Source organism: Ixodes scapularis, unplaced genomic scaffold, assembly GCF_016920785.2.
Source record: "Ixodes scapularis isolate PalLabHiFi unplaced genomic scaffold, ASM1692078v2 PGA_scaffold11__112_contigs__length_91849675, whole genome shotgun sequence".
Classification (NCBI taxonomy): Eukaryota; Metazoa; Arthropoda; class Arachnida; order Ixodida; family Ixodidae; genus Ixodes; species Ixodes scapularis.
Window position 1 is genome coordinate 55,740,616 of NW_024609837.1, and position 24,227 is coordinate 55,764,842.

At 49.6% G+C, this 24,227-nt stretch overlaps 2 protein-coding genes across 2 annotated transcripts in view; both read right to left on the bottom strand.

Annotated features, from left to right (window-relative positions):
- Positions 1-5,875, bottom strand: part of LOC8041586 (high affinity cAMP-specific and IBMX-insensitive 3',5'-cyclic phosphodiesterase 8B) — a 450,039-nt gene extending 444,164 nt beyond the window's left edge. Inside the window, exon 1 of the mRNA XM_042288919.1 lies at positions 5,366-5,875. Within this exon, the coding sequence (XP_042144853.1) occupies positions 5,366-5,665 (300 nt within the window). The 5' untranslated portion in view covers positions 5,666-5,875. The remainder of the gene's footprint in view (positions 1-5,365) is intronic.
- Positions 5,876-15,826: 9,951 nt separating this feature from the next.
- Positions 15,827-17,296, bottom strand: LOC115331090. The gene has a single exon (XM_029993139.3). It carries the CDS (start codon positions 17,294-17,296, stop codon positions 15,827-15,829), a length of 1,470 nt encoding a protein of 489 aa, XP_029848999.3.
- Between the last annotated feature and the right edge of the window lie 6,931 nt (positions 17,297-24,227).

Genomic DNA, 24,227 nt, shown 5'->3' on the forward strand with positions numbered 1-24,227 from the left:
ATCACCCCAAAGCTATGGTTGGCTCGAGGGGGTCGCGGTGTCCGTTCTTTGCCAAGTTACGGTGATACCACGTGTACAAAGCGTAGGGAGAGGAAATCTTGCTGTATACCATAATTTCGCCAATCAAGATGGCGACGTGCGCTATCAAAAGCGTCGCTGTTTTCGCAATTCCACGATTGAAATAAAAGTTTGAATATAAGTAATTCAGCTATTTTTTATGGAGAAAAGATGAATGTGAGATTGTCAACTTTGTCGGTGTTGGTTTAAGGATGCGATGTCTGCAAGCTTCCACCATGCTTTTTACGCTTGCCATCAAAATTGTCACTGGCAATCGATAATGCTGGTAGTAACGTCGCAGCTGGGAACCGTAAAAGGAAGCCACGAAAACATGTTATCCCCAGTAGGTATACCTATACACAAGGAAATATTTCCGTGCATTAATATTTCGGGAAAGCAGTCGGGGAGCCATTCATCGTTATTTGGGGGAGCTAGAAACAACCTACACCCCATGCTAAGTCTTCACTGAAATATGAAGTCTACCAGGGAAGAGTGAGCCTAAAGAGTTGGGTGGAATTTCTTTTTTAAATCTCTGTTAAATCGGATTGATTTAATTTGAATGAAATTTATTTGATTTCAACTAGATGTATTTGATTTAAATCACTGTAGTTAGAAAAGAAAAAGTGATTCGGTCGTCACTCTATGTATTCTTAAATATGACATATTGATTGACAAATCCGTTCGATCACTGAAAACAGTATGGAAAAGGAGATATACATTTAAACTTTTATTACAATTTAAAATATTTTTATTGATGTAAACCCGCCATGCTAGAACAAAAGCAGCCTATTTTTTTTTTCTAGTGAAAAACATGTATTTGCCTTTTTTATCGCGTTCTGATTTGCTCGCATTAGGACATTCCTTTTCTTGTTTTAGTTTCTTACTTTTGCGTTTTGATTTGCTTGCAGTAGGGATTACATAACTAACAAATAAAGTAGAATGCAAAAAAAAAAAAGAAAACAAAATCAACCTTTTCATTTGCATAGAAAAGTCGTTCGTGTTCAACTCGCTTTAAATCATTTTTGCTGGAATCTTTATTTTTAAATACGATACAAATTCTCATTGAAAGTATCAAATGCAGAGAAACAGTATATAAGAAATATTTCAGGGGATTATATCTTGGGGAAAGGTTACACTTTAATCATCGTAGTAAAGAGCGGTGTCACCTAAATCACGATTTAAGTCTTCACTTAAAAGTGCCCTGAGGAGGATTCTGAGGTCGCCTAAATACGGCGATAACTCACTCTGCGGTCTCTAAGCCTTCTAAAAATCCATAAATTATAGCAATGCGCCGCCAATTTCCTTATTAAAAAATCAATCAAAGATCTAAATTCTATCCGGCGACGGAAAGCACTGTACCGGCAGCAAGGATAGCATGTGACCAAACAAAACGCGAAATTTCGTCTCAATTGCAAACGCTGTTATTACAAAATGTGTACGTTTTTGTAGATGATAGAAGAGAGTAAGAGTATTCAAAATATTATAACTTCTCGCAGAGAGGGAACATAAGACTGCAATAATCGTCTCAAAAACAGAAAACTATATGTATATATATACATAGAAGACGAAAAGAACCCTTGGTGAAAACAGCAACAACGGACGATTTAATCTTCGACGTTTCGGCCTTTGTCTTCCTGACGAAGGCCCGACTCCGGCCGAAACGTCGAAGATTAAATCGTCCGTTGTTGCTGTTTTCACCAAGGGTTCTTTTCGTCTTCTGTACCCACGCCTTCGGCCCCTCCGCCACCATGCCCGTTGTGTAAATATATATATATATATATATATATTTATTTATTTATTGATTTAGTTAGTTATATATTTGCGGGAGTGATGCGTCTGGTCGTCCGCTCTCGAGCTCTCGAGTGCGCTCTCGCTGGTTTGAATCGTACGGTCCGGGCTGTATGGTAAATGAACCGCGCGCATTCGAGATATCACTCCGCGGTTCAACCATTCGGAGTCGTGAGGATCCTTCGCTCGCTATCGACTGACCGTGGTCCCATCGCCGGAGATGACCTGGGCGTGTTTCGATCTTTGATTGCTTTTTTAATAGGGAAATCGGATGCGTATCGTCATGATTTAGGGATTTCTAGGATTCTTAGACCCTGAAGCGTGAGTTAGCGCAATATTTAGGCTATCTCAGAAACCTCCTCAGGGTACCTTTACACCAAGATTGAAATCATTTTTTTATATTGATTGTACACCCTTATGAGACCTTAAGCCACAGTCAGAACGCACATGTATCATAAAATTGTCACGGTGTTCGCGGCATACATAATGACAGGATAATCTTCAGACACTCAAGCATGTTCGAGGCATATTTGCTAAATACATGTGCTTGTTGGAACATGTCTGCGGACAGGTTTTTTGAATGACAAGGAAGGAGAAAGAAACACGCCTCAGAAAGTGGTTGTAGACTGTCTTCTGTACGAGGAGTCACCGCCGCTTTAAGGATGTGTTCGGAAGATATACCTTCAAGCTATCCAATAACAACCCGTTTGATCCTCAGCCTGCGCCATGGACCAACAAGTAATTCGAAGTGTCGATTGGAGATTACCAAAGGGTGGACATTTTATACAGATATAGATATTTAGTGTAACTCGGGACAGCCGCGACGGCACAGGAAGGCAAATCGCCCGTATACCATGAGGGCCTGTGGTGCTGCGTCTAGCAATGACGCAATGAATTTGCGCAAACAAGAAACAAAAATGGTGAGGATGGTTGTTGTCGAAAACGTTCACGTTTATCTCTATAACGTCGTCTGCTGATGAAGGCGCGTTATCCGTCTCCTATTTCGTCAAATGTGGTGCCCAAAAGGAAAATAGCTTGCCGCAGTCGGCGAAAGAAAAAAATATTGCCTAAAGGATAGATTCAAACCGAGTCAGTGCATTACGGTTTCAGAGGCTCCTAAATATACAGTTGCAACCAAAATGTCGTTTCAGACTCGACCGGTTCTGAGGAGAGTAAAGGGCAAAAGATGCCCTTCATGCTGCGAAGGGGAGCCAGAACCACCGGTAAGTAAGGGCTCGTTCGCACACTTCCGACTGCGTTCGCCCGTGTGCCTTAAAAGCTTTTAAGACCTCTTGCGATGAGAGAACGCGCAAACGCATATGTGTTACCGGGCCTTAAAGCCCCTTGATGCGTTAGGGCGAAGCTCGAATTTGATCTAAGGGCTTTACCGGCGACGCGTGGCGTGGCAAGCTGCTGTCCCGTGACTCTCGGCACCGGCGAGCCACGCCTCCAGCGGCGAACTCGGGAAGCTCAGCTGTAACACGGTTGCGACGCGTCTCCCGATGAAGCAGCAGTGTGTTGCATTGCGGTGGGGACTAAAGTGTACGGCCAGTAGCACCCGAGGTGCGAACCCGACAAATGCTGCAATCAGCGACGACGTTTTCAGTCTTCCGGCTGCGTCGTGTGTTCGGCAAACACGTCGGAATCAAGAGGCGCGAGTGCTCATGTTCGAGAACATCTGGCTCGCACAGCCGCGCTCTGAAGCGCCGAGGTCGGCCTCTATTCAGTGAGCAGGACAATGGAACCAGTAAGCGTCTTGATTTCGCGACCAGCTGTGTCTTCGCAAAACGGCTTAAAAGAGTTCCGAAGGCAACCGCTTCGTGACTGCGGTGAGCGGACAGAAGCCGCCGGCAGTGTATGCAGCGCATAGATATGCTTCGAGAGATGTCGGCACTCCGAATTCTGCTTTGTACTGTTTCTTTCGATTTCAGACGCCGATGTAAGTAGCATTTCCTTACGCAATCAAAAATCCATGCGGAGGACACGCTTTTAATTACGGTACGGTGGATGAACCGAATAAAAATTCAAACGCGCGTTTTTATCAATAAAGAGTGACTTTACTTGAAATTAAGTATTTTATTAGGTCAATAATCTTGGAAAAAGCGAAGAATGCAGCTCGCCAAAAGAGAAGTTTCTTTGCGCTTTGCTTAAAATTCACCATTCGCATGCAATCATGTTTCTCAGGCTCGTAAAGTAGTGTTAAGAGCGTTATACGCATCTGCGAACAGCGTTCATTGTTCGTCTATGTGGTGAGACGAAGCTCTCGACTGGTTAAGTCCATTGTCCAAGCGTCAGACAACAAACGACCCGGGCCTTTGAACTTGGTTCGAGGGTACGTCGTCACTGGCAGCTTAGGAAATCAGGGCCGGCTTGCTCGAAGCAGAGTCTCAGTTGAGACTGCTCAAAGTAAGAGCTGTCAAGGCTAGCGCTCGAGCTTAAGCCGAGTCTCAGACGCTCGCGCGCCCGAGCCTTGCAGCGCTTTCTTTGAGCAGTCTCAACTGAGACACTTGAAGCAAGAAGTCTGGGCCTTAACAAGCCGGCCCAGACTTCTTGCTAATAAGGAGTTTTATAATAGCGCACGCCAAAGCTTTGCGTACGCAAAGAATAGCGTCGTCGTCACTGCGCATGCTCCAAACGCAAACCAGGTTTCGTGCTTTGCGTGCGCTATTTCTCGGAAATAGCGTGCGTACGCAAAGAGTCTTTGCGCTTCTCCAAGGAGGATTCGTGATGAGAAGTTGGCTAAAGCCAAGACTAGCAGAGTTTAAAAAATGGGGGCTCCCATGATTATGTTGGCGGCTGCTTTGGCGGCGTCGTGAGTGCGACGTCGGCGGCATCCTCGCGACTGCGATTTTCAATACGGGACGACATTGTACTCGGTTTGACAACGATCACCGGCAACGTGATGCTTGTGACGCGCGAACATTTGTCGGCGAAGGTACGATGTGCGAAGGTCAGTACACGAGACCTCTCTTGCCGAGGCGACGCAAGCCGACACGACCGGTCAACCGCTCGCGCCGCATTCTCATGTTTAAACAAATCTAAAATGCTACTCTGGACCAGGAAACATTTCTTTTTTTCTGAAGTTACAGCAATTCGTGTGTGAAATAAAAATTGTGACTGTATCTTGATGGCGTCGCAAGCGCGAGATGCTGGGGCTTTTGCGTCGCGAAGGGGGAAACGCTATTCTAAAACTCTCTCGCGTCACGTGCGCTAATACAAGTGCTAAATTTAGCGCTAGCGTGCGCTAAAATTACGCACGTTATTCTAAAACTCCCTAATGACTTGTTCCTTGGCGTGCTTATCGATCATATGCCGTAATTTTATTGGCTGCAAAGCGAGATTGAGATTACCAGGAACGAAAACGCACGAGTATTTTAAGCCGTCACCGACTAGTTTCGACTGTCCCTCGAGACGAAGAGGGTTCCCAGCGGACGGAATGACCCCAGGTGAGAAGGTGCGCACCTGTCACCTTTGCGAAAAGCGACGAACGCGAAGCGACAGCAACGAAGAGCCAACTCACCCGTCCGTCTTCGGGTACCGAGCAGAGGGGAACCGCACAGTCGTTGACTCCGTCGCAGTTGACCATTTTCTGCCTGACCCTGGGAAAGTTGTTCTCGAAGCGATGCGCGTTGCCGCGAAGCACACCGGCACCACAACCACCTTTCGGAGCCGCCGTGGTCGTCGGCAACCCGGGCGCGGTCGTGGTCGTCGCGTTGGCCGTCGGCGGTACGACGTCGCACACGACGGGCGTGGCAGGCCCCTGGCTGCGGTCGTCGTGGCTGCGACTTCGCCGCTGTATTCCGCTCTGGGTGCAGCCCATGGTCAAGCCGCTCACAAACGCACATCCTCAACGGGCGACGGGAAGGAGGGACTTGAAGGGCGTCGCCGCGCGCGCTGCTCCCGACGACACTCGCGGCACTGCACTCGGAGTCCGGGCGCCGTGTCTCCGAACACCGTGAGGAATCTGAAGAGCACCGCGACGGAGCTCAACAACACCGTAACGAAGCTGAAGGGAACCACCTTGAGGAAGCTGAAGGGTACCGTGGCGAAGCTGAAGGGAACCACCTTGAGGAAACTGAAGGGTACCGTGGCGAGGCTGAACGACACCGTGACGAGGCTGAAAGATACCGGAACGAAGCTGGACGACACAGTGGGGAAGCTGAAGCTGAATAATACCGGCACGAAACTGAAATATAGCGTGATAAAGCTGAAGCACACACGACGTACCCGCGCTTTACTTCGCGGAGGGAGCGCGTAAACTACGGTCATACAACACCATGGGATCTGAATCGAAAATGAAACCAAATACACACCTCAGCGTGAAGCTAGATGGGGATCACTGATAATTTCATGTTTAAGGGAACATTTCGCAAACATCTCAGGTTGTATTAGTATCTTTCGATTGGCTTCCTGTGTGCAGTTTGCAATGAGCAGGTTGGCTGTGCTAAGAAACTCGCCGAAAGCACTCGGAACACCGGTTCTTCTTCTTGTGGCACACACCAAATTTGTGGAAACTTGTTATACAGTTTGTGGTATTTTGTAGTACCGTATCGCCAAAACCAATCTTAGTTTAGGTCACCTTCTTACCACCTCGATATTAGTGAACCGTTCTTCGATATCCTTAATCCGCAAGCCCCAAGACACCCTACAACACGGCGATAGCGGTCGTCAAAACTCTTTGCCAACGGCGTAGAATATCGCGGCTACGCGGCACTTTGTTTTTGTGCGTGTGTGCTACGAAGGCATTCACCGGTTCCGAAAAGAAGAAAAAAGAAAACTGATTTTAACATTAAAAACGATGAAATTAGACTTTTCGTTTATGGGAATTCGACGTTTTTGTCCAGCGTCCGCACCGCGTATCAAGCTGGAGCGGTGGCAGATGCCGTGGACGGGTCGGTTCAAGGTCTTCAGAAGGTTCACTAACGCAGACGAGCGGCAGAAACCCACATAGCGGAATCCACGTGCTGCGCACTTCAGCGGGGCTCACCGTAAATCCGCGGTCGGGCGTGACGTCCGAAGCTACACACGTCACAACACTGTAATCCAGAGGTCGTGTCTTTAGGACCGACGTTGTTCGACCAGGGCCCCGCTGCGACGTGTCGAGGCCGTCCGGGAGTTTACGTGTGGACGAAGCGGGCGTCTGGAGGCTCCGAGGGTCCCAGGGTCGCTCATTGTGTGACGAGGTGTTGTGTTCGTGTTTTGGCGCCGGTTGGGAGTTTTCGACGTGCGACGCAGAATGCGGTATACGGCGACGCTTTCCGCCAGCTTCGCGAGGTGCAGATCGAGAGGCGCGGAGACGAGCAGACGACGGATGCTTGCAGACGACAACTGCGCGGGCGGCGACGCGCGCCGCCGCCGCGACGAGGCGGCCCCTTGCGGCGAACGCCACAACGACACGGATGGAAAAAAAATATCCGGGGCTTCTTTTCCGTTTCGCGCCACCGCGAAATGCCTTGCGTGACTGAAAAGGGTGTGCTCTCTTCGGCGAGATAAATGTACCGTAGACCGGCGGGATACGGAGAGAGGAGCATGATTTTTGTTCGTGCGAAAGCTCTATTCTAGCCCTTCAACACAGTACTTATTTTTCTTGCTTACGTACGTCGGGGTAAATATGAGAATTAATTTAATACCCGAGTCTTCTGTAGCTCAAGCAACAACAGCTGCTTGAGAAAGAAATATTGAGCATTGATTCTTTTTTATTTATTTGTTCTTTTGAGACCGTACAAGCAGCGTTGTAACGTAACCGAAAATATTAAAAATAAGAACAGGTTAGTCGTTACTTAAAATTTAAAGCAAGGCAATCCCACCCTACGATGCCTAAAAAAAGAAAGAAAAAGTTTTCGCTACATATAAAGGAATAAACCACTGTACTTTTCCGTTACTTAATTCATTTTTGTAATTGTTAAAATAAAGGTACTCTCTCTCTTGTTTATACAGATATGCGGAAATGTCATAGTTCAAGAAAAAATAGTCGGCTCGCAAACACGTGAGGCAGGAAGTTATGCATACCTTGAAAGTGATGTCACGCTATAGGACGGGGCTCCGCACCATACTGGTGATTGACTTCACACCGCGCGGATGCGCTTACCAAGGCGTATACACCAACTCATGTTTACAAACAAACCGGAGCGCCCCTAGCGGGCGCCACCGGCGCCGGCGTTGCGCGATGGGGGTGTGGGCATAAAGCTCGCCGTCGCCCATAAACAAACCATTGAAATGCGATGTTATCGGCGTTTGTGTGAGTCCCCCTGCCCTTTTTCGCTTTCGAATTATTGATTATACGTCTTCCTGGCAATGTCTGACTACTTGAGCGGCCTCAGCGAAATCAACAAGGCTCGTTAAACCGCAAAACTCCGCGTCAATAATGTAACATGCGGCGATTCATTCCGCGTGGACGCCGCAGAATGGACGCTAAAGCCTGATTCGCTTGATGAGATTTCGCTCGCAATTTTCAGTCGCAACGTCGCTCGGGCTGCAAAAGCGTGAACCGTAGCTGAGATGGTCGACGTCGATATTGAAAATCTAAAGCAGAATCGGACCATGCCAATCAGGCCTAGGAAGTCGGTGGTGGTCACTGGTAACTGTGATCAACATCTCCTTGCATCTACTGTTTACATCGATCCTACTTACCAACCTTCAAATTTAAGTCTTTTGAGGCGTGCACTTACTTCTTATCGCAAGTACCGGGCCAAGATTTGGTCTACGGGCCGGCGACGTCTAAGAGAGCAGACGACAAGCAGAAACGTTTGAAAGAGCAGACGACAATTCGAACGATCAGGTGGCCGTTTCAACTTGAAGACGCACTGAACGCAGTCGGCAGGTGGTCCGCACAGCTTGACGGTTTTTCGGCGTTCATGTTGGATCAAAACAAATAAATCTGATGACCATACAAAGTGCTTCCCGCCCAAGCAATCGTTGTCCGACGGCGTCTGTTTTTCCCTTTTCACGGCGCATATCCATATTCTCGGATGAACCGAGCACGTGAAAACTGACCTTCAAACCTTTCTCGACACTTTTGGTACGGCCCCAGTCGCGGCGTTTTGACGAGAAGGCAAGTTTTTGTCACGTTCCTTTCAAAACAACGCAGGAATACACGTCTGGCGGTGGGACTTCTGCCCACAGCTCCAGACCGGAAGTGCGACCGATGCGCCACCACCGCGCCGTGACGTAACAGAGATGAGTTCGTGTATAGGGTAGCGCCAACTGCCCGGATTGCGCTGACATGCACCATATTTTCAGCAATGGTTCCTAGTTGTGTTACATGAACTTGGAAAAACGTGCCGAGCTTACGAGGATGACGTTTAGCCGGTACGTGCGGTATTGTTCGGCGCTGGTCTGATTGCGCTACGAGCAGAAAATTTCGATATGCCTCCGACAAAGTTTCCAAAAAAAAAAAAAAAAAAAAGCTGTCACGTCTTAAAAAAAAAAAAAAAAATTAATTGCGCGTTCCCACATTTGACGAGCGGCTCTAGGAGTCGCTTGTAGAAATATTGTGGCGATTTTGCGAAATACTTGTAAACGACGTAAGGCTACCATCGTAATCTAAATCCCGAGACAATGATAAGTTAAATAACGGGCAAGACAACTCTCATTGTCTCAGGGATGTTTCCCCGAGACATTATGATGTTTCCTAACCTTTCGCTCCTTGCTAAGGTTACCGTCTCGCGGACGGCACAAACCGATGCCCCGGCGGCGGCGTCTCGGTGAGCTTGCACACGGGGTCCGCCGCCGACCGATCGCCGCCTGGCCGGGCTCGCAGCGCGACAATCAGGCGTACTCGGCCAGAAGCCCCGCGAAGGTGCACTCGGCCGAGCTGGAAGCGTTTAGTTGCCTTTTGCGACGGCCCCCTAGACAACTGTCTGATGTATGTTATCTGAATAAAAAAAATGAATTGAATTGAAATGGCGTGATGTAACGAAAGGCAAAGGCAACCTACATCATGAACGGGCAAAAGCCGATGCAAATGCGTGCGCGAACGTAAACAACGGTAGAAAAGTGCCGTCGCTCGCCGCTATGAAATGCGTCCCGTAAACTTGGTAATCCGCGGCCGCATCCCTTTCCTGCCGCTCATACTTTCTCTAACTTGACGGCTACTCTCTCTCGCGAGGCCTGCCGACAAAACAATCGGATGATCGTCGGGATACGGGGTACTTGCTACAGCCGAGCGCGGCGCAGTTTACCGTTGCTCTCGCTGCGAAGGGCCGTCGAGTCAAACACCAGCATGGTGGATACCGGTGTCCGATATCATCCTGTGACGTAGGTGAAAGCCATGTATATAGTCGGTGCCAGATTAAAAGTAAAGTGGAAGCTCCTCCCACCCCTTTCCACTTTAGCAGAGCGAACGCTGGAGAGGATCCAGGGTGAGTGGCCCTGCACGCGCGCGTTTGCAGAACCGCATGAAGTTCTGCACAGGAACCTTTTTTTTTAATTTTCTGGTTAGAAATTGTTTTAGTTGTTGTTCCATTGAATGGCTTCACGTTACAGCCACCAAGGTTTCCGTCTTTTTTGACCCCCCTCCCCTCTGCTCCACAAGAAATACGCAAGCGTAAAAATAGATGCCTGATGAAAATCAAGTGTACTCTTAGGTCAGGCTTCCAATTTTGAAAGGGAAGAAATGCTTGTTTCGACTTAGACGACTGCTCTATTCTATAAATTGAAGTATCTCTATATACAAAAGTTGTGACCATGCGCGTACGGGTTTCTAAATTATTGTCGGTAGCTTTGATTTCGTGACATATGCTCTTCATCTATAGAAGCTGGCTCATGAGGCTATGTTGCTAATCCTGCTTTGGTCAAGACCATAATGCCACTACTTACAGCGGGAGGCAGAGACGTCCTATGCTACACGCTATGTTTAGTCAATGTTTATTTTTCCCGCCTTTCTTTCCAAACCTTGAGCTGAACAAATTAAAGCTTTGATTAATGATTTCCAATAAACGTTACTTACATATAAAGCACACATTTTTTTATCTTTGTATCTTTTATGTACTGATACGATGATTTATGCTGGGACCCCAGCACCCTTTAGGACTGTCAATCAGTTGGAATTCCATATAATATTTCAAAACAAGCTAGCCACTCTTCGAGGATGGTCGTCCAACGCTGTGCCGCTCGAAGTTGATTTCGTAACCCCCCGGCTCCGTCGCATTAAGAAGGGCATTGAGGCATTATTGTAATTAAGATAAAAAAAAAAAAAAAAAATACCATTCCTCAAATGTATCTATGATATATTAAAATGTTACTGAGGTATCTCAAGCAGAAACTTACACCCCCCGATTTTTTTAAATTGTTTTCCAGGCGATTTATTATAGTGTCAGAAGAATAATCACGTGGCCACACCCGATAGCGTTTTCTTTTTTTTTTTTTTCCCCTTTCATTTTTCCGGTTATGCGAAGCAGACGAAAAACGCGCACGCTGCACGTCTCACTAAAAACGCATAAATCAAGCACCTCGTTCTTGACGTTTGCGCATTTTTCAAGCACTTACCAGCTCGTGTTCGTAAGGCGAGCGATGTCTTCAGCCAGGACAAGAGGCGACTGCTCGGCGACGTCTTCGTGCTAATCAGTTTGGTGGTCGGGCGTGTCGTATGGAATAAACCCTAACTGTTTTTATCGGCAAAAGATTTTTCTTTCGAAGCTAGACAGACTCACCGGTACCGCGAACAACAGTTCTGAAGTAGAGTTCACACGTCCGTCGTCCGCCGCATCGCTTTGTCTGCTTTATTCAAGGTTCAAAGTTCAAGCTGTTTATATAAAGTATTCACTGGCGGCCATAACTGTGTGCACGACTGCTGGGCGCGTGCTGATGGCGAGCTTCCACAGTTCGTTTGTAACGTGCATTCCGAACCCTCAAGATTGCCGATCTTAGCAGCCTATTAATGTGGGCTCGTTCAGAGCATGCGCTCTAGACATCACCCGCAAATATGGTGCCCGTACAAAATCGTGGCGCACGATTTATTTTGTCTAATTTCTCGCGTTTTTCCAGTGTATCATCCATGAAACTAGCTTTACATCTTCCGAATCTTTCATTGCGTAGAAAATTATCTCGTTTGTCCTTATTTCACAAAATTTATCATCACAACCAGCCTCTAAGTGAAGAGCTTTTTTCTGAACCATCGTATGTATCCCATCGAAATGATCATCACCATAAAGTCAACGTTCCTTTCAGTCGCACGAAGCTCTTTTTTGATTCTTTTATCCCAAGAACTACTAATGACTGGAGGAGGAGGAGGAGGAATAAACTTTATTATGCCTGTATATGGGTCTCTGGGTGGTTCCCTTAGTCCAGGGCCCCAACGCTGTCGGCTGTCAGCCTCGCCCGCCCGATCAACTTTAGTTGGTCGGCAGCAGACGAGCTGAGCAGTGCGGCTTCCCAGTTCTCAGGAGTGGGATCAGGGTGGGAGGGGGGGATGTTAGGGTGAGCGGTGCAAAACCACGCGGTGTGTGATAAGGAAGCATATTGCCCGCAGTGCGGACATTCGGCTTTGTAGCTTGTAGGGTAGAATTTGTGCAAGAGCGCTAGGTTTCGGAACGCTCCTGTCTGGAGCTGGCGCCAAGCGACCGCGTCCTCTCTGTTGAGGTTTTTGTGTGGCGGGGGGTATTCACGCCTCTGGCCGCGATGGTAGGCCCTGATTTCTGAGTACCTGTTTGGCACCGGAATAAAGTATGCATCTATCCCTAGTTGCGACGCGGCGGCAGGAACGGCCCGGAGGGTGCATGCTCGGGCCTCGATGTCAGCACACCGATTGCCTTCCACCTCGTCGTGTCCTGGGATCCATATGAGTTCCACTGTGGGGAAGCCCTGTCGGTCTCTCTGAGTGAGGACCTTGAGTGCCTTCGGCGAGACACGGCCTGCTAGGAAGCGACGCAGTGCTCCTTGGGAGTCGCTCATGATGGTGACGTGATCTTCTCCGAGCCCAATGGCCATGGCGATGGCGAATTCCTCTGCAATGGTCGTATTAGAGGTGCGCAGCGACGCTGTGACTCGGGAGCTCCCAGTTCCATCCACGACGCATATTGCCGCTGCATTCCGTTGATAGGCATATGTGGCCGCGTCTGTGTACAGGATATCAGCCCGTTTACCATACGCCTTTTGGTAGAACCTTGCCCGAGCCTTGCGGCGTTCCGCGTGGAGGGTCGGGTGCATGTTGCGGGGGATCGCGTGCACCTTGATTTGGCTCCAGATGTGTCTCGGGAGGGGTGCCGTGGTGTCTTCTCTGTCCCATTGGAAGGGAATCTTGAGCGACGCTAGGACCTTTCTGCCCGCAGGGGTTTGGGCGAGTCGGTCTCGTTGAGCGGCAAGGTGGCTGTCCACCAGCTCCCTAAAAGTGTTGTGGACGCCGAGCTTGAGTAGCTTCTCTGTGGAGGTGTACGGGGGGAGTCCGAGGGCCGTCTTGTACGCTTTGCGTATGAGGACATCTAGCTTGTCCTCGTCTCCCTTGGTGAGATTCAGATAGGGTGTAGCGTAGATGATGCGCGACACCACCAGGGCGTTAACCAGTTTGATGGTGTCGTCTTCCCTGAGGCCGTGTCGCCGGCTGGCGACTCGGTGCATGATGCGTAGAATCTGGGTGACTTGGTTCTGGAGGAGTGCGAGGGTATGGGTCGCCTTTCCGTCCTCCTGGAGGTGGAGTCCCAGGATTCTGGCACGCGGCACCACGGGGATTTGGGAGCCGTCATCCAGGAAGACTTGTATCTCGTCTCTGGGCTCCGACTTGCGGCGGGACCTTGGGGTCTTGCAGACTAGGATCAATTCCGATTTGGCTGTCGAGATGTGTAGGTTACCCTGGCGTAGGTAGCGTTGAACTTCGTCGACTGCCGCCTGAAGCGCGTCCTGCTTCTCTCCGTCAGACCCGGACACGGTCCAGATTGTGAGATCGTCCGCGTACAGAGAGTGTTTAATATGCGGGATGCGCTCCAGAATCGGGGGCAGCCCGCTCATTGCCAGGTTGAACAAGGTTGGCGAGAGCACCGCCCCCTGCGGCGTGCCCCTGTTGGGGGTGTTGATGACGTCCGTGCGGAGGTCACCTGCACCAATGGTGGCTGTCCTGTTCCGTAGAAAGTCCCGCAGGTAGTTGTATATTCTGGAACCGCAATTGGTGACTGTCAGGTTTTGGAGGATTAGCTGGTGGCCCACATTATCAAAAGCTCCCTTGACGTCTAGGGCGAGCACCGCTTGGGTCGTCGTCCTGGAGATGGGGCCTAGGATGTCCTCTTTTAGCTGCAGCATGACGTCCTGGGTTGACAAGTGCTCTCTAAAACCAAACATGGTGTGCGAGAACATGCCCGTTTCCTCCATGTGCGGCTGCAGCCGTTTGAGGACGACCCGTTCCATCAGCTTTCCCACGCAGGACGTGAGGGCAATTGGTCGCAGGTTGTCGAGGCAGAGCTCCTTCCCAGGTTTGGGGATGAGGATAATTTCCGAGTGTTTCCACTCCTTGGGGAGCTCGCCGTACTCCCATACCTGGTTGATATGTTTCAACAGGGTCTGAACCGAGCCCGCGTCTAGGTTACGAAGCAGCGTGTTTTGGACGCGGTCCTCGCCAGGTACCGTATTACGGCCCAGGTCTTGGAGCGCGCTCCATACCTCTTCGAAGCTGAAGGGGACGTCGAGTTCGGGGTTTGGCTCGCCTTCGTAGTCATGATACTCCTCGTCCGGGGACGAGACGATGTACCGTAGTTTGAGCTGTTCGAGGAGGTCCTGATTGGTGCCGGGGAAGTCGCGCACAATTTTCTGAAGGTTCTGGCTGGTATTGCGTTTACTTTTGCTAGGGTCCAGGAGGTGTCGCAAGAACTGCCACGCGTCTTTGGTCCCCAGTTTTCCCTGAAGATCGGTGCACTTCTTGTTCCAGTTGGAAAGCGCCAGTTGGGTTGCGTACTCGAGCGCTTCCGCCGTGATTTCCGCGATCCGTTTCTTGAGCTTGCGGTTTAGCTTCTGGCGCTTCCAGCGCTTGATCAGACCGTGCCTTGCCTCCCACAAGTGGAGCAGGTGCCGGTCCACCTCTGGCGTCTCTGTTGTCAGGTTGATAGTTTCCGTATAGGTGTTCTTGTCGCACACCAGGCGCTCGGTCCAGCTGGCAAGGGAAGCATCCTCGTGCTCTCGCTCGCTGTGTGTGGCCGTGCGTGCTGCGCGAAACCTGTCCCAGTCTGTCAGGGCTTGTTTCCGGAGGAACTTTTTTCCTGGCGAGATGGCGATGTCCACTTGGGTTATGGCGTGGTCGCTTCCCAGGTTCACCTCGAGGTTTGACCATTCCGACCACCGTCCGCATCTCGTCAGCGCGAGGTCCGGGCACGTGTCGCGGGTAACACTGTTGCCCGTCCTCGTGGGCTGCTCTGGGTCGGTCAGGATAGAGAGGCGTTGTTGGCAGATTAAGTGGTAAAGTCGGGTTCCCTTGGCCATGGAGCGAGTGTACCCCCAGGCCGAGTGCGGCGCGTTAAAGTCGCCTACTATGAGGAGTTGGTTCCGTGCAAGTTTAAGCGCGCGCGCAAACAGTTTGCTAAAATCCTCGTGCCTGTTGCGTGGCGGACTGTATATGTTGAGAATAAAGAACGAGGGCCAGTGGCGCTGCACGGGAATGATTTCTATAAGCACGTGGTCAATGCTCTCGTCGCTGAGTTCGTGCATGCGAGCATTTACGTGGTTTGCTGCTAGGACTGCCACGCGCTTGCATATGCCAGGGACCAGCACCTTGTAGCCCGAAAGTGAGGGTGTCTCGGTTCCAGTTTCCTGGAGTGCTATTATGTCGGGGGGTTTGTCGAGTCCGGCAATGTACTGCGCTAGGGCCCCACGTTTGTTCCGGTACCCCCGGCAGTTCCACTGCCAGACTCTAGTTATGGCCGCCCGGCGTTGCTCTGCCATAAGCGGGCTCTACCATTTCTACTGAAGGTGCCTGTCCGACTGGGCATTTCGGGTATGGTAGCTCTTCCGGACCCCACTGAGGTTGTTCTGGTGGTAAAACCCATAGCTTGAATAGAAGATGACCCTAGCATCCCTCAAGAAGAGGGAGCACTGCTTGGATTATGGTAGTAAGAGTCTTTGCCCAGGTTGACTCGATGCTTTTAAGTAGGCTTAGAGCGATCTTGACGGCGGCCTTGACAAAAGACATCCATTCAGGTGAACTGTCTCCAAAGGAAGAAGTTGGTTGCGCATTTGTATCCTTCGAATAGCAGGGTTGCGGCCGAGTGGGGGGTGCAGAAAAGGTCTGGTGTTCCTGAAGTGTTGATACAGCCGGCGTATTGATTTTTTGTTTGTCGTGTGGACTTGAACCCTGGCAATATTTTTGAGTTGCTTGACTTTTAAGATTTGTTTGTTTGACGACCGTCGTGTATAGCGATGATGTAGTCGCATCTTTTGGAGTTTCTTCCATGTCTTGCTCTCCTGAGTTCTGGTGTTCGGTGACAGTCGGTTCTTTCGTGGCATTGCTCCCTGCTCGAGTAGATTCCATCTCTGGGAAGTGCTTATCGTACTCCAAGGCTGATTTGGCGACACGAAAGCCCACCGAGTTGAATTTTGAGTACGCCTGGATCTCGCCTAGTTTCTTTCGCTTCAAGCAGAAGCGTGCTGTAGCTTCATGTTCTTGGCCGCAGTTGACACATTTCGCAGGCATTGATTGACATGTGATGTCTGTTGATTCATGTGGTTTTCCACAATGTTCACACATTTTGGGGCGTTTGCAAGCCACTCGCTTGTGTCCGAATCCAAAGCAGTTAAGGCACTGGATGGGCCTTTCTTGAAAAGGATGGACGGGATGGCGTACATGACCCAGAAGAACATGGGTTGGCAGAATCTTGCCCCGGAAGGTGACTTTGACTGTGCTAGTCTTCCCTAGGCGTCGGACGGCACCAACGTTAATGTTGGACCTGAGATGCGATGTGATCTCCTCATTAGAAAGCTCTTTGTCGACGTCTTGAATCATTCCGTTCACCGTTGCTCCAGCCAGTGGAGAGTATGACATCACCGGAATCCCACAGAGAGTTTTCAAGTTGAGCAATGTTTTTGTAGCTTCAACATTTCTGGTGTCAACTGCGATGACATTCAATCTGCTGTTAAAGCGGACCTCGTGAATGCCCTCAGGACAGGAGTTTTCTAGTGCTCTTGAGAGCTTCACGCTACTGAGGGATGTTATTAACGTCTCAGTATCCGCAGGGGTGAACACAACAGTGAGCCCTTCTTCGATGGCTTTTGATTGGATTATAGTCTCCGAACTGGAGTTGGAGTTATTGCGTCGAGTTCTCTTTCGTGACCTAACCTCTTGATACGGACCTCCGGTATCGTCGTCTTGTTCCATACAGTTGATGTCTGTAGTCGACGATGCGATGGAACCATCGGAACAAATAGAGTGCCCATCATCTGGTTGCGACGTTACGAGTACTTCATTCCTTTGACGTTGCTCAGGAGTTATGCTAAGTGCTGTACTAGCAGCGTCAGGGACGCCCGCTTGGGCTGCTTCCATGTTCGTTCACATGGAACGATAGCAGCGGCAAAGGCTGCAGTTTTCTCTAAAAGAGATCTCGGCGGTCTGTTTGATTGCTTTGTCAGGCACACTGGGTTTAGAAATACTGCCCGTTAATATTTGATCGAGATTTTCGCAGTAGATGGTAAAAAATACGAAAAATTACCAGGAATGGAAGATTTGACGTCTTGTGGTTAGAGCACTTCGTCGTCCTCTCATATCCGGATGTGCTGGATTATTTCTAATGACTGGAACCACCTGCCCACCTCCATCGCCACAATCACAGACGCTCCTGCATTCAAGTCTGCCATTGAAAACTATTATGTTAACTAATATGTGTTGAATTCTATTTTTTGTACTTTTGTTTTTCCCCCACTCCCTTCTGTAATGCCGTGTGGCCTTGAAGGTATTGAAATAAATAAATAAATAAATAAATAAATAAATAAACGACGAGCGATTCAGCGAATCGCTCGTCGTCAACGTAAATCTGATCGACGCCTAAGACCAATCGGCGAAACACAAGAAATCGCACATCCCCGCTCAACCACGCGCATCTGCGTCCCTTACATAAAGGAAACCAGCGAAGCGCTCGCGCGTGTGCTGGCAAAAGAAGGCATCCAGGATCGCTAGGTTGGACATTTGAGAAAAGGTACATGGAAGTGACGTAATGCAAAGGAGGAGCGTATCCTAGCAACACTCACGTGGCGGCTCTGCCCACTTTGACGCCGCTACGTCATCGCAAACTTGACACCCGTCACCCGTTTCAGCGACGTCCGGAGCCAACCACCGACGAGCGGAAGTAGCTACGCATTCCCTGAGGCGTCCCTACGCGCGGGATACGGGGTAGGATTTACTACGACGCGGGGAGCAGTTCCTGCGTTTAGCGAAGGAACGGCAACCAATCCTGTGCGTCGCTGGCCGTCGCATCTGTTCTAGTACAGGTAAAAGTATCGAAAAACAATCAAAACCTTTTGAGCGTTGTTAAAACAAACCGCTTTTTTGTGTCCTTTTGCAATACATTTAAGAATTAATTGGAGAGAAAGTTGTTCCAATATTATGCGGGATGTGCGCTACGCGCCTTCTTCAAACCAAAATGTCGAACCACGAGGAGCCGGGTGTGCCGGGAGCAGCGGAGGGGTCGGCGGAACCAACGGGGAGCGCGCGAGTGACGGCTGCTTTAGTCAGAAACAATTTTTTTATCTTTCGAGAACTTGCTATTGCTGTGCTCAAATAAGAATGTTTGGCGCAACATCTGTGATAATTCTTTCAAAGTGGTCCAGTGTTTATATGGTGGTATGCTAGTCAGAGAATATATATATTTTTTTTTTCCTTTCGAAATTTAACTATTGTGCTCAAATAAGACCAGAGTGTTCAACAAGATATCTGTGATATATACTTAAGATTGCCCAATTGCTTACATGGTTCCAGTCGATGCTCAGTTTTACTTCCAAGAATGAAATATTACATTCCATGTTATCACACTTTTATTCATGAAGTCACAGGTTTTTCTTTAAGAAATAAAGCAATTTTCAAACCAAACTACATGTGCACTGTCTTGAGATAACACAATCACCTAATTTTGATGAAGTACCATAAAAGAGATAATAAAATGGAGCAGAAGGCAAGACGCTTTGAAGCATTTGTAAAATGAAACAATGTCCATGACAACAATATCCCTGGTTCAATCAGCAACTAAGAAAGCAATCTCTGCAAAAGCAAGCATTTCTTTCTAGAGGTAGTCTAAATTAATTCTGAGTTCTTTGCAGGGGCAATACAGATGACCTGTTGGTCTGGCAACTAAACCTCCGAACCTTTTCTGTCACTGTCGACTGCGTCTCGTGCCTTCTGCTCATAAAAATAAAAAAAGGCTGTATCGATTTCACCGCGATGCACTCGACACGTATCCGGAGGCAGCACGCTGGCTGTGCGACGAACTTCACAAGGTGAAGGAGCTGAAGAGAGTATGTAGCTTGTGGACGGCCATGACTGTGGAGCAGGAAGCGAAGTGTGCACTTTACGGCTTCCACGGGGAGGGCTTCACTGAGGGCAAGGATGTGACGGGGTCCTTGGTGGTCAGGACCTCAGTCGTGGTGGCGAGATGTTCCCTGTCGCTGGCGGCGTCCGTGCTGGGCACCACCGCAGCGAGGGCGCTGAGGGGCTTCCCGACGGTGTCCCTGGTGGTCGGGACTACCGTCGTGGCGGCGGACCCCTTGCGTGTGGCGCTCCGCACGGGCACGTCTGCGGCGGGTTCCGAACCGGGCGACAAGGCGCTGCCTCAGAGCCTTCCCCCTGTCCGAGAGGCCGACTGGAAGGCCGACCGGAGGGCCGGCAGGAGCCAGCCTCTCGGGAGCCGACGCTGATCTCTCCGAGCTCGGCTCAGAACCGTCCGAGCTCGGCTCAGACTCCAGCTCTGACTCTTCAGGGTCGGAGTCTGACTCCGGTTCTGCCTCGCTCGATGCAAGGCAGATGTTGTGGAGCACTGCACATGCCGAAATAATGGCGGTGACTGTTGAAGGGTGGTAATACAGAGCCCGGTGCCTTTGCAGACACCGGAATCTGTTTCTCAACAGCCCGATGCAGCGCTCCACAACAGACCTGATCGAGGAATGCGCCTTATTAAACCGGCCGCAAGCGGTGGAGGTCGCGTGGTTCCCGGCGACAGGGGTGATGAGCCAAGGCTCCAAGGGGTAGCCGCTGTCACCTGCACATGTAGAGGATGGAACATATTACATTCTTTACTTCTTAAAATAAAAGGCAAGAAAACAGCTGTGTGCAACTATGTCAATTATAATGTAACTTAAGTGTGACTTAAAAGTGTGTTAATATTTCTGCACTACAGTATCAGTTTACATTATGATTAATTAGCACCAGCTTGCCTGCAAACTCCCTGTTATTTCATGTGACTATGTGTTTTCCTGGTGGGTTGTATGGGATGTGTGCACGATTCCTTAGGGGTGCTGTGTTGTATGCAAGTGCATTATTAGGCCCTTGCATCCGACAGATAAAAGCTCTGTTGCTTTTGGGAGTGTGGCCGTGACCTTAGGCACGGGCAGAGCAGAACACGCTGGCCTTGTCTTTGGCAAGCAAGGGGGTAAGGCGCCAGTTCGACGAACCTCTTTCCTAATCCTCGGTGGAGTTGGAGATGGGGAAAAGAGAGGGGGTGGTTAGATTGGAAAGGAGTCAGGTCCTGTTGGGACACGGAGGGTCTAATAGGAGGAGCTATATAGGCAGACCGAAGAAGAAGGGTCAGGGAAAAGAATCCAGTGTGTGGGACAGAGACGACCCGAGGACAGATTTGGCGAGCCCCAAGTGGCCAAGGAGGAATTGATCCCATTCCGTACAAACTGACGACCGTCAAAGCGACCAGGCGAGCCCCAAGGTATCAGTGAAAGAGCTCCAACTTCATGCAAAAACCAACCACCAAGAGGGTACAGGCAGACAGTAACAGTGAGTGGGCCGAACCGGACAGCGACTCGCACTGCGGTCGCATGCCTTGCATAGTCTATCACTGCCGTGAGATTAGTGTAGTGTGGCTTTCGTAGCCTGCAGAGTGTGAGAGTTATGTGGACATAAACAGAGATTAATGGCCAAACTTTGGGTGTTGTCTCACTTCAAGGAGTTCCAGCAACTGTGTCTGTGTGCCTCACAACAAGCACAGTACGTGTGGTACTGTGGCTTTCAAGCAGTGGGAGCCACCGTGTGCGTAAGGAATGAATTTAGTATGCTCACCAAGCAGGAACCGGCCGTCGCGTGGCACCTGCCCTTGCTCGAGTTGGTTTCGGAGCCAGAAAAATCGCCACACGAACGAGTCGTGCACCGACCCGGGAAACCGTGGGTCGATGCACATTATCCGGCAGTCGGCATCACACACCTGAAAGTGAGAGAGATATTGACATGTAATTACCTGAATCCACAAGTAGTAGATTGTACTTATGGTTCACAAAGCAGTCGCAATTTCAGAACCTTTTAAGTTATTTTGTCTGACACATATGCATGTCAACACACCTTCCTGGATGCAAGGTACAACTGACTACCTTGAAACAAAAATAATGTTTTTTTTGTTTTGTTTTTTTTACGGAAGCTTGCACGTTTTAACAGACAAGTATTATTTTTGGGAGAAGAGTCTCACGGCTCACATGCTACGTAGAGCACACGCTCGCGCAGTCGTGAGACCCCACAGCCCGCAGTCATAAAACGGCATACTTAAACCATATCGGCAATACGTTTTTTTTTTTCTACAGATTTGGGGCGCGTTTTGACAACGTAACATGAGTGTACTTACCACCATCACGTTGAGGGCGTAGAAGTACTTGCGGCACCAGTACGCCGCCTTCGTGACGGTGGGGTCGTTCTTGGACGGGCCGACGATGGAGACCATGGTCCCGTCCACGCAACCGATGACGCCGGGTATCCTGCCGAGCAGCCTGAAGCCCTTCTCCGCGTCGAACCTCTCGCTCGGCGTCTCGGGGAAGTGGATCCAGCCACGCTGGACCCCGAGACGACGCACGATAGCGACGGACACGGCGCGGACCGCAACGCTGACTGTCTTTTGGTCCCGCGCTACGTGTTCGTCGCTCGCCACCATGCCTTGGAAGCTCCCCGTGCCGTAGAAGCGCAGTGCACACAACACTTGAAGCTCCACAGTCATGACCGTACACGAGGTACGCACTCGTTTCACCTCCGGTTCCTCGCGAAGTTCGTCGCACAACCACCGCACCACGATCTTGGGCAGGCGGTATTGCTTCCGAAAGATCTCCTCCGGGAGCTCGAATGCATCGCGGTGTTCCCGATACCGCCTTTCGGGCGGAAAAAAAAGCTCTATTAAAGAAAAAGTCGAATTGACGAGAAGACGACGCCTCGCCGCCGAAAACATGCTGCCAATGACACCTAGTTCCGAGCAAGTACCTTTTGAAACGTACTCGGTACAAAACGAAACGTCATTTTGTTGTCACGTCCGGTAGCCGACTCCGCCCAGTTTTGCCGACTCCGCCCACATTTTTCTAGGGAAATTACGTCACTTTTGTTTCCAACCAATCAGACGTGATGACGTCACTTCCGTGTACTAAAAAAAGGTACATGTACAATGTCGAACCTAGCTATCCAGATGTCCCACAAACCAGTGTCAACGCTTGGACACCTGATGCCCCGGCCAAAAGATCGTCCCCCAAAGGAAAGAGCGCAAGGCGTTATTTACCAGATTCCTTGTGCGGACTGCCCTGCCACATACATCGGCGAAACCAAAAACTTTAAAGAAAGACTTCGCCAGCACAAAACCGACGTGCGAAAATTCGATCATGAGCGCAGCGCGGTTGCGGAACACAGTGACTCGAATGACCACCGCATTGACTTCGACGACACACGTATCCTCGACATTGAGACCAATTCCCGGCAAAGGCTCTTCGTCGAGTCATGGCACATTCAAACCACACCGCAAAACATCAATCGGTCGCTTGGCGCTTTACCGTCGGCTTACGTCAGCGGGCTCAGCCACATTACGATCGCGAAAACATCACGTCCACCGCCGTAAAAGAAGAACACTTGCTCCTCGCGCACACAGTCGCCCCTGAAGAAGAAACCAAGCAGGTTTCGAAACGTTGGGCTCCTTTTTATTTTTGGTTGGCGTTCCTTCCTCCTCTTCTAATTGTTCTTACCCAACCAGGCAGATTTCTGCCAAATGTTTACTTTCAAGTCCTTATTGGCACAACTTCCACACAGCCGAGAGCCTGAGGCAGCCAAAAGGCAGAAGCCCGTACAACCAAGTGCTGGCTGCCTCCTCGGCTGCGTGTTAGCAGGTGAAATGATGAAGATGAATATACAGATGAATGGGAGGAAGAAATGGTAGGTGCACAAAGTTATTGAGCTCGGAGGGCACGCGACAGAGCCGTCCAGCCCGCGACTCCCGCGATACGACGCCATGTTTATAATTGCACAGAGAATTCACAGAGTGCTTCCCGTTCTCCGTGCAACTTTCTTAATGCGAACGCATTATATATTCCGTTACGCGAAAATCCGGCATCGTTGGCGGCGTGACCAAGCGATGGTACCGAACACGGCCGACGGCGCAAAGAGCAAAAACACGTAAAAAATGCTCGGATTGACGTCAGATTTCTCAGGGAGGTTCTTGTAAAGAAAGAACATTAATAACTTTGAAAAGAAAATTTGGTACATTTCGGTCTGGGTAAAAATTGAACCTGGGCTTCCGGGATGTGAGACGAGCACGCTTCCCCGACGTCACGGCAGCTCCACGGTTTCGACTGACTAGAAGTGTGCCTAGTGAGTGCGTCATTGCACGCATCGTTTCGCCGCCATCTGGCTAACTAGAGGTGTGGCTACAAAAGAGCGCTGTGAAAGACTTGAAATACTTCTCAACGTACTCCACCGACCACAGGGCAATGATTCTCTCAATCGACCTCATCCCACCACCGCCGACAGTACCGCAACCGTTACGACACGAAGATTACACTCCAGACATATATTTCTCTGATGACGAAGACACTGTCGCAACAGAAAATGGCATAATCACGATAGACCTACCATTAGACATAGAGGATCGCATAGCTTAAAATAAAATGCCTTTTTGCAGCAAAATGGTCCGAATGTTTCCGGTCTGTGGCCAACTTATACGCAAACGCGCACAGACACCGATTCAGCAGAAAGAACTTTAATGCATGTCGTAAACATCAAATGAAAATATTTCACCAAAGGGACCATGCGGCGTTCGCATTCCCACACGTAAGCCGAATTTTGTTTTTCAATCAACGTATATGGAGTCTTTTTAGGAACCACAAAAAATGGGTATCATTTCTTTTTTCATTTTTAATATTGAGTGTGTGCCTTTGATGACCTACAGCTTTGATTCTATTTGGTGCGTGTGTCTAAGCCACAGAGAACGGCACTGACCACGGATAACAGAGTGAACGCGATTCAAACA

Bases quoted from the DNA above. Each gene is read 5' to 3' on its own strand.
- LOC115331090 (XM_029993139.3), bottom strand. From the start codon at position 17,296: ATGGAAGCAGCCCAAGCGGGCGTCCCTGACGCTGCTAGTACAGCACTT.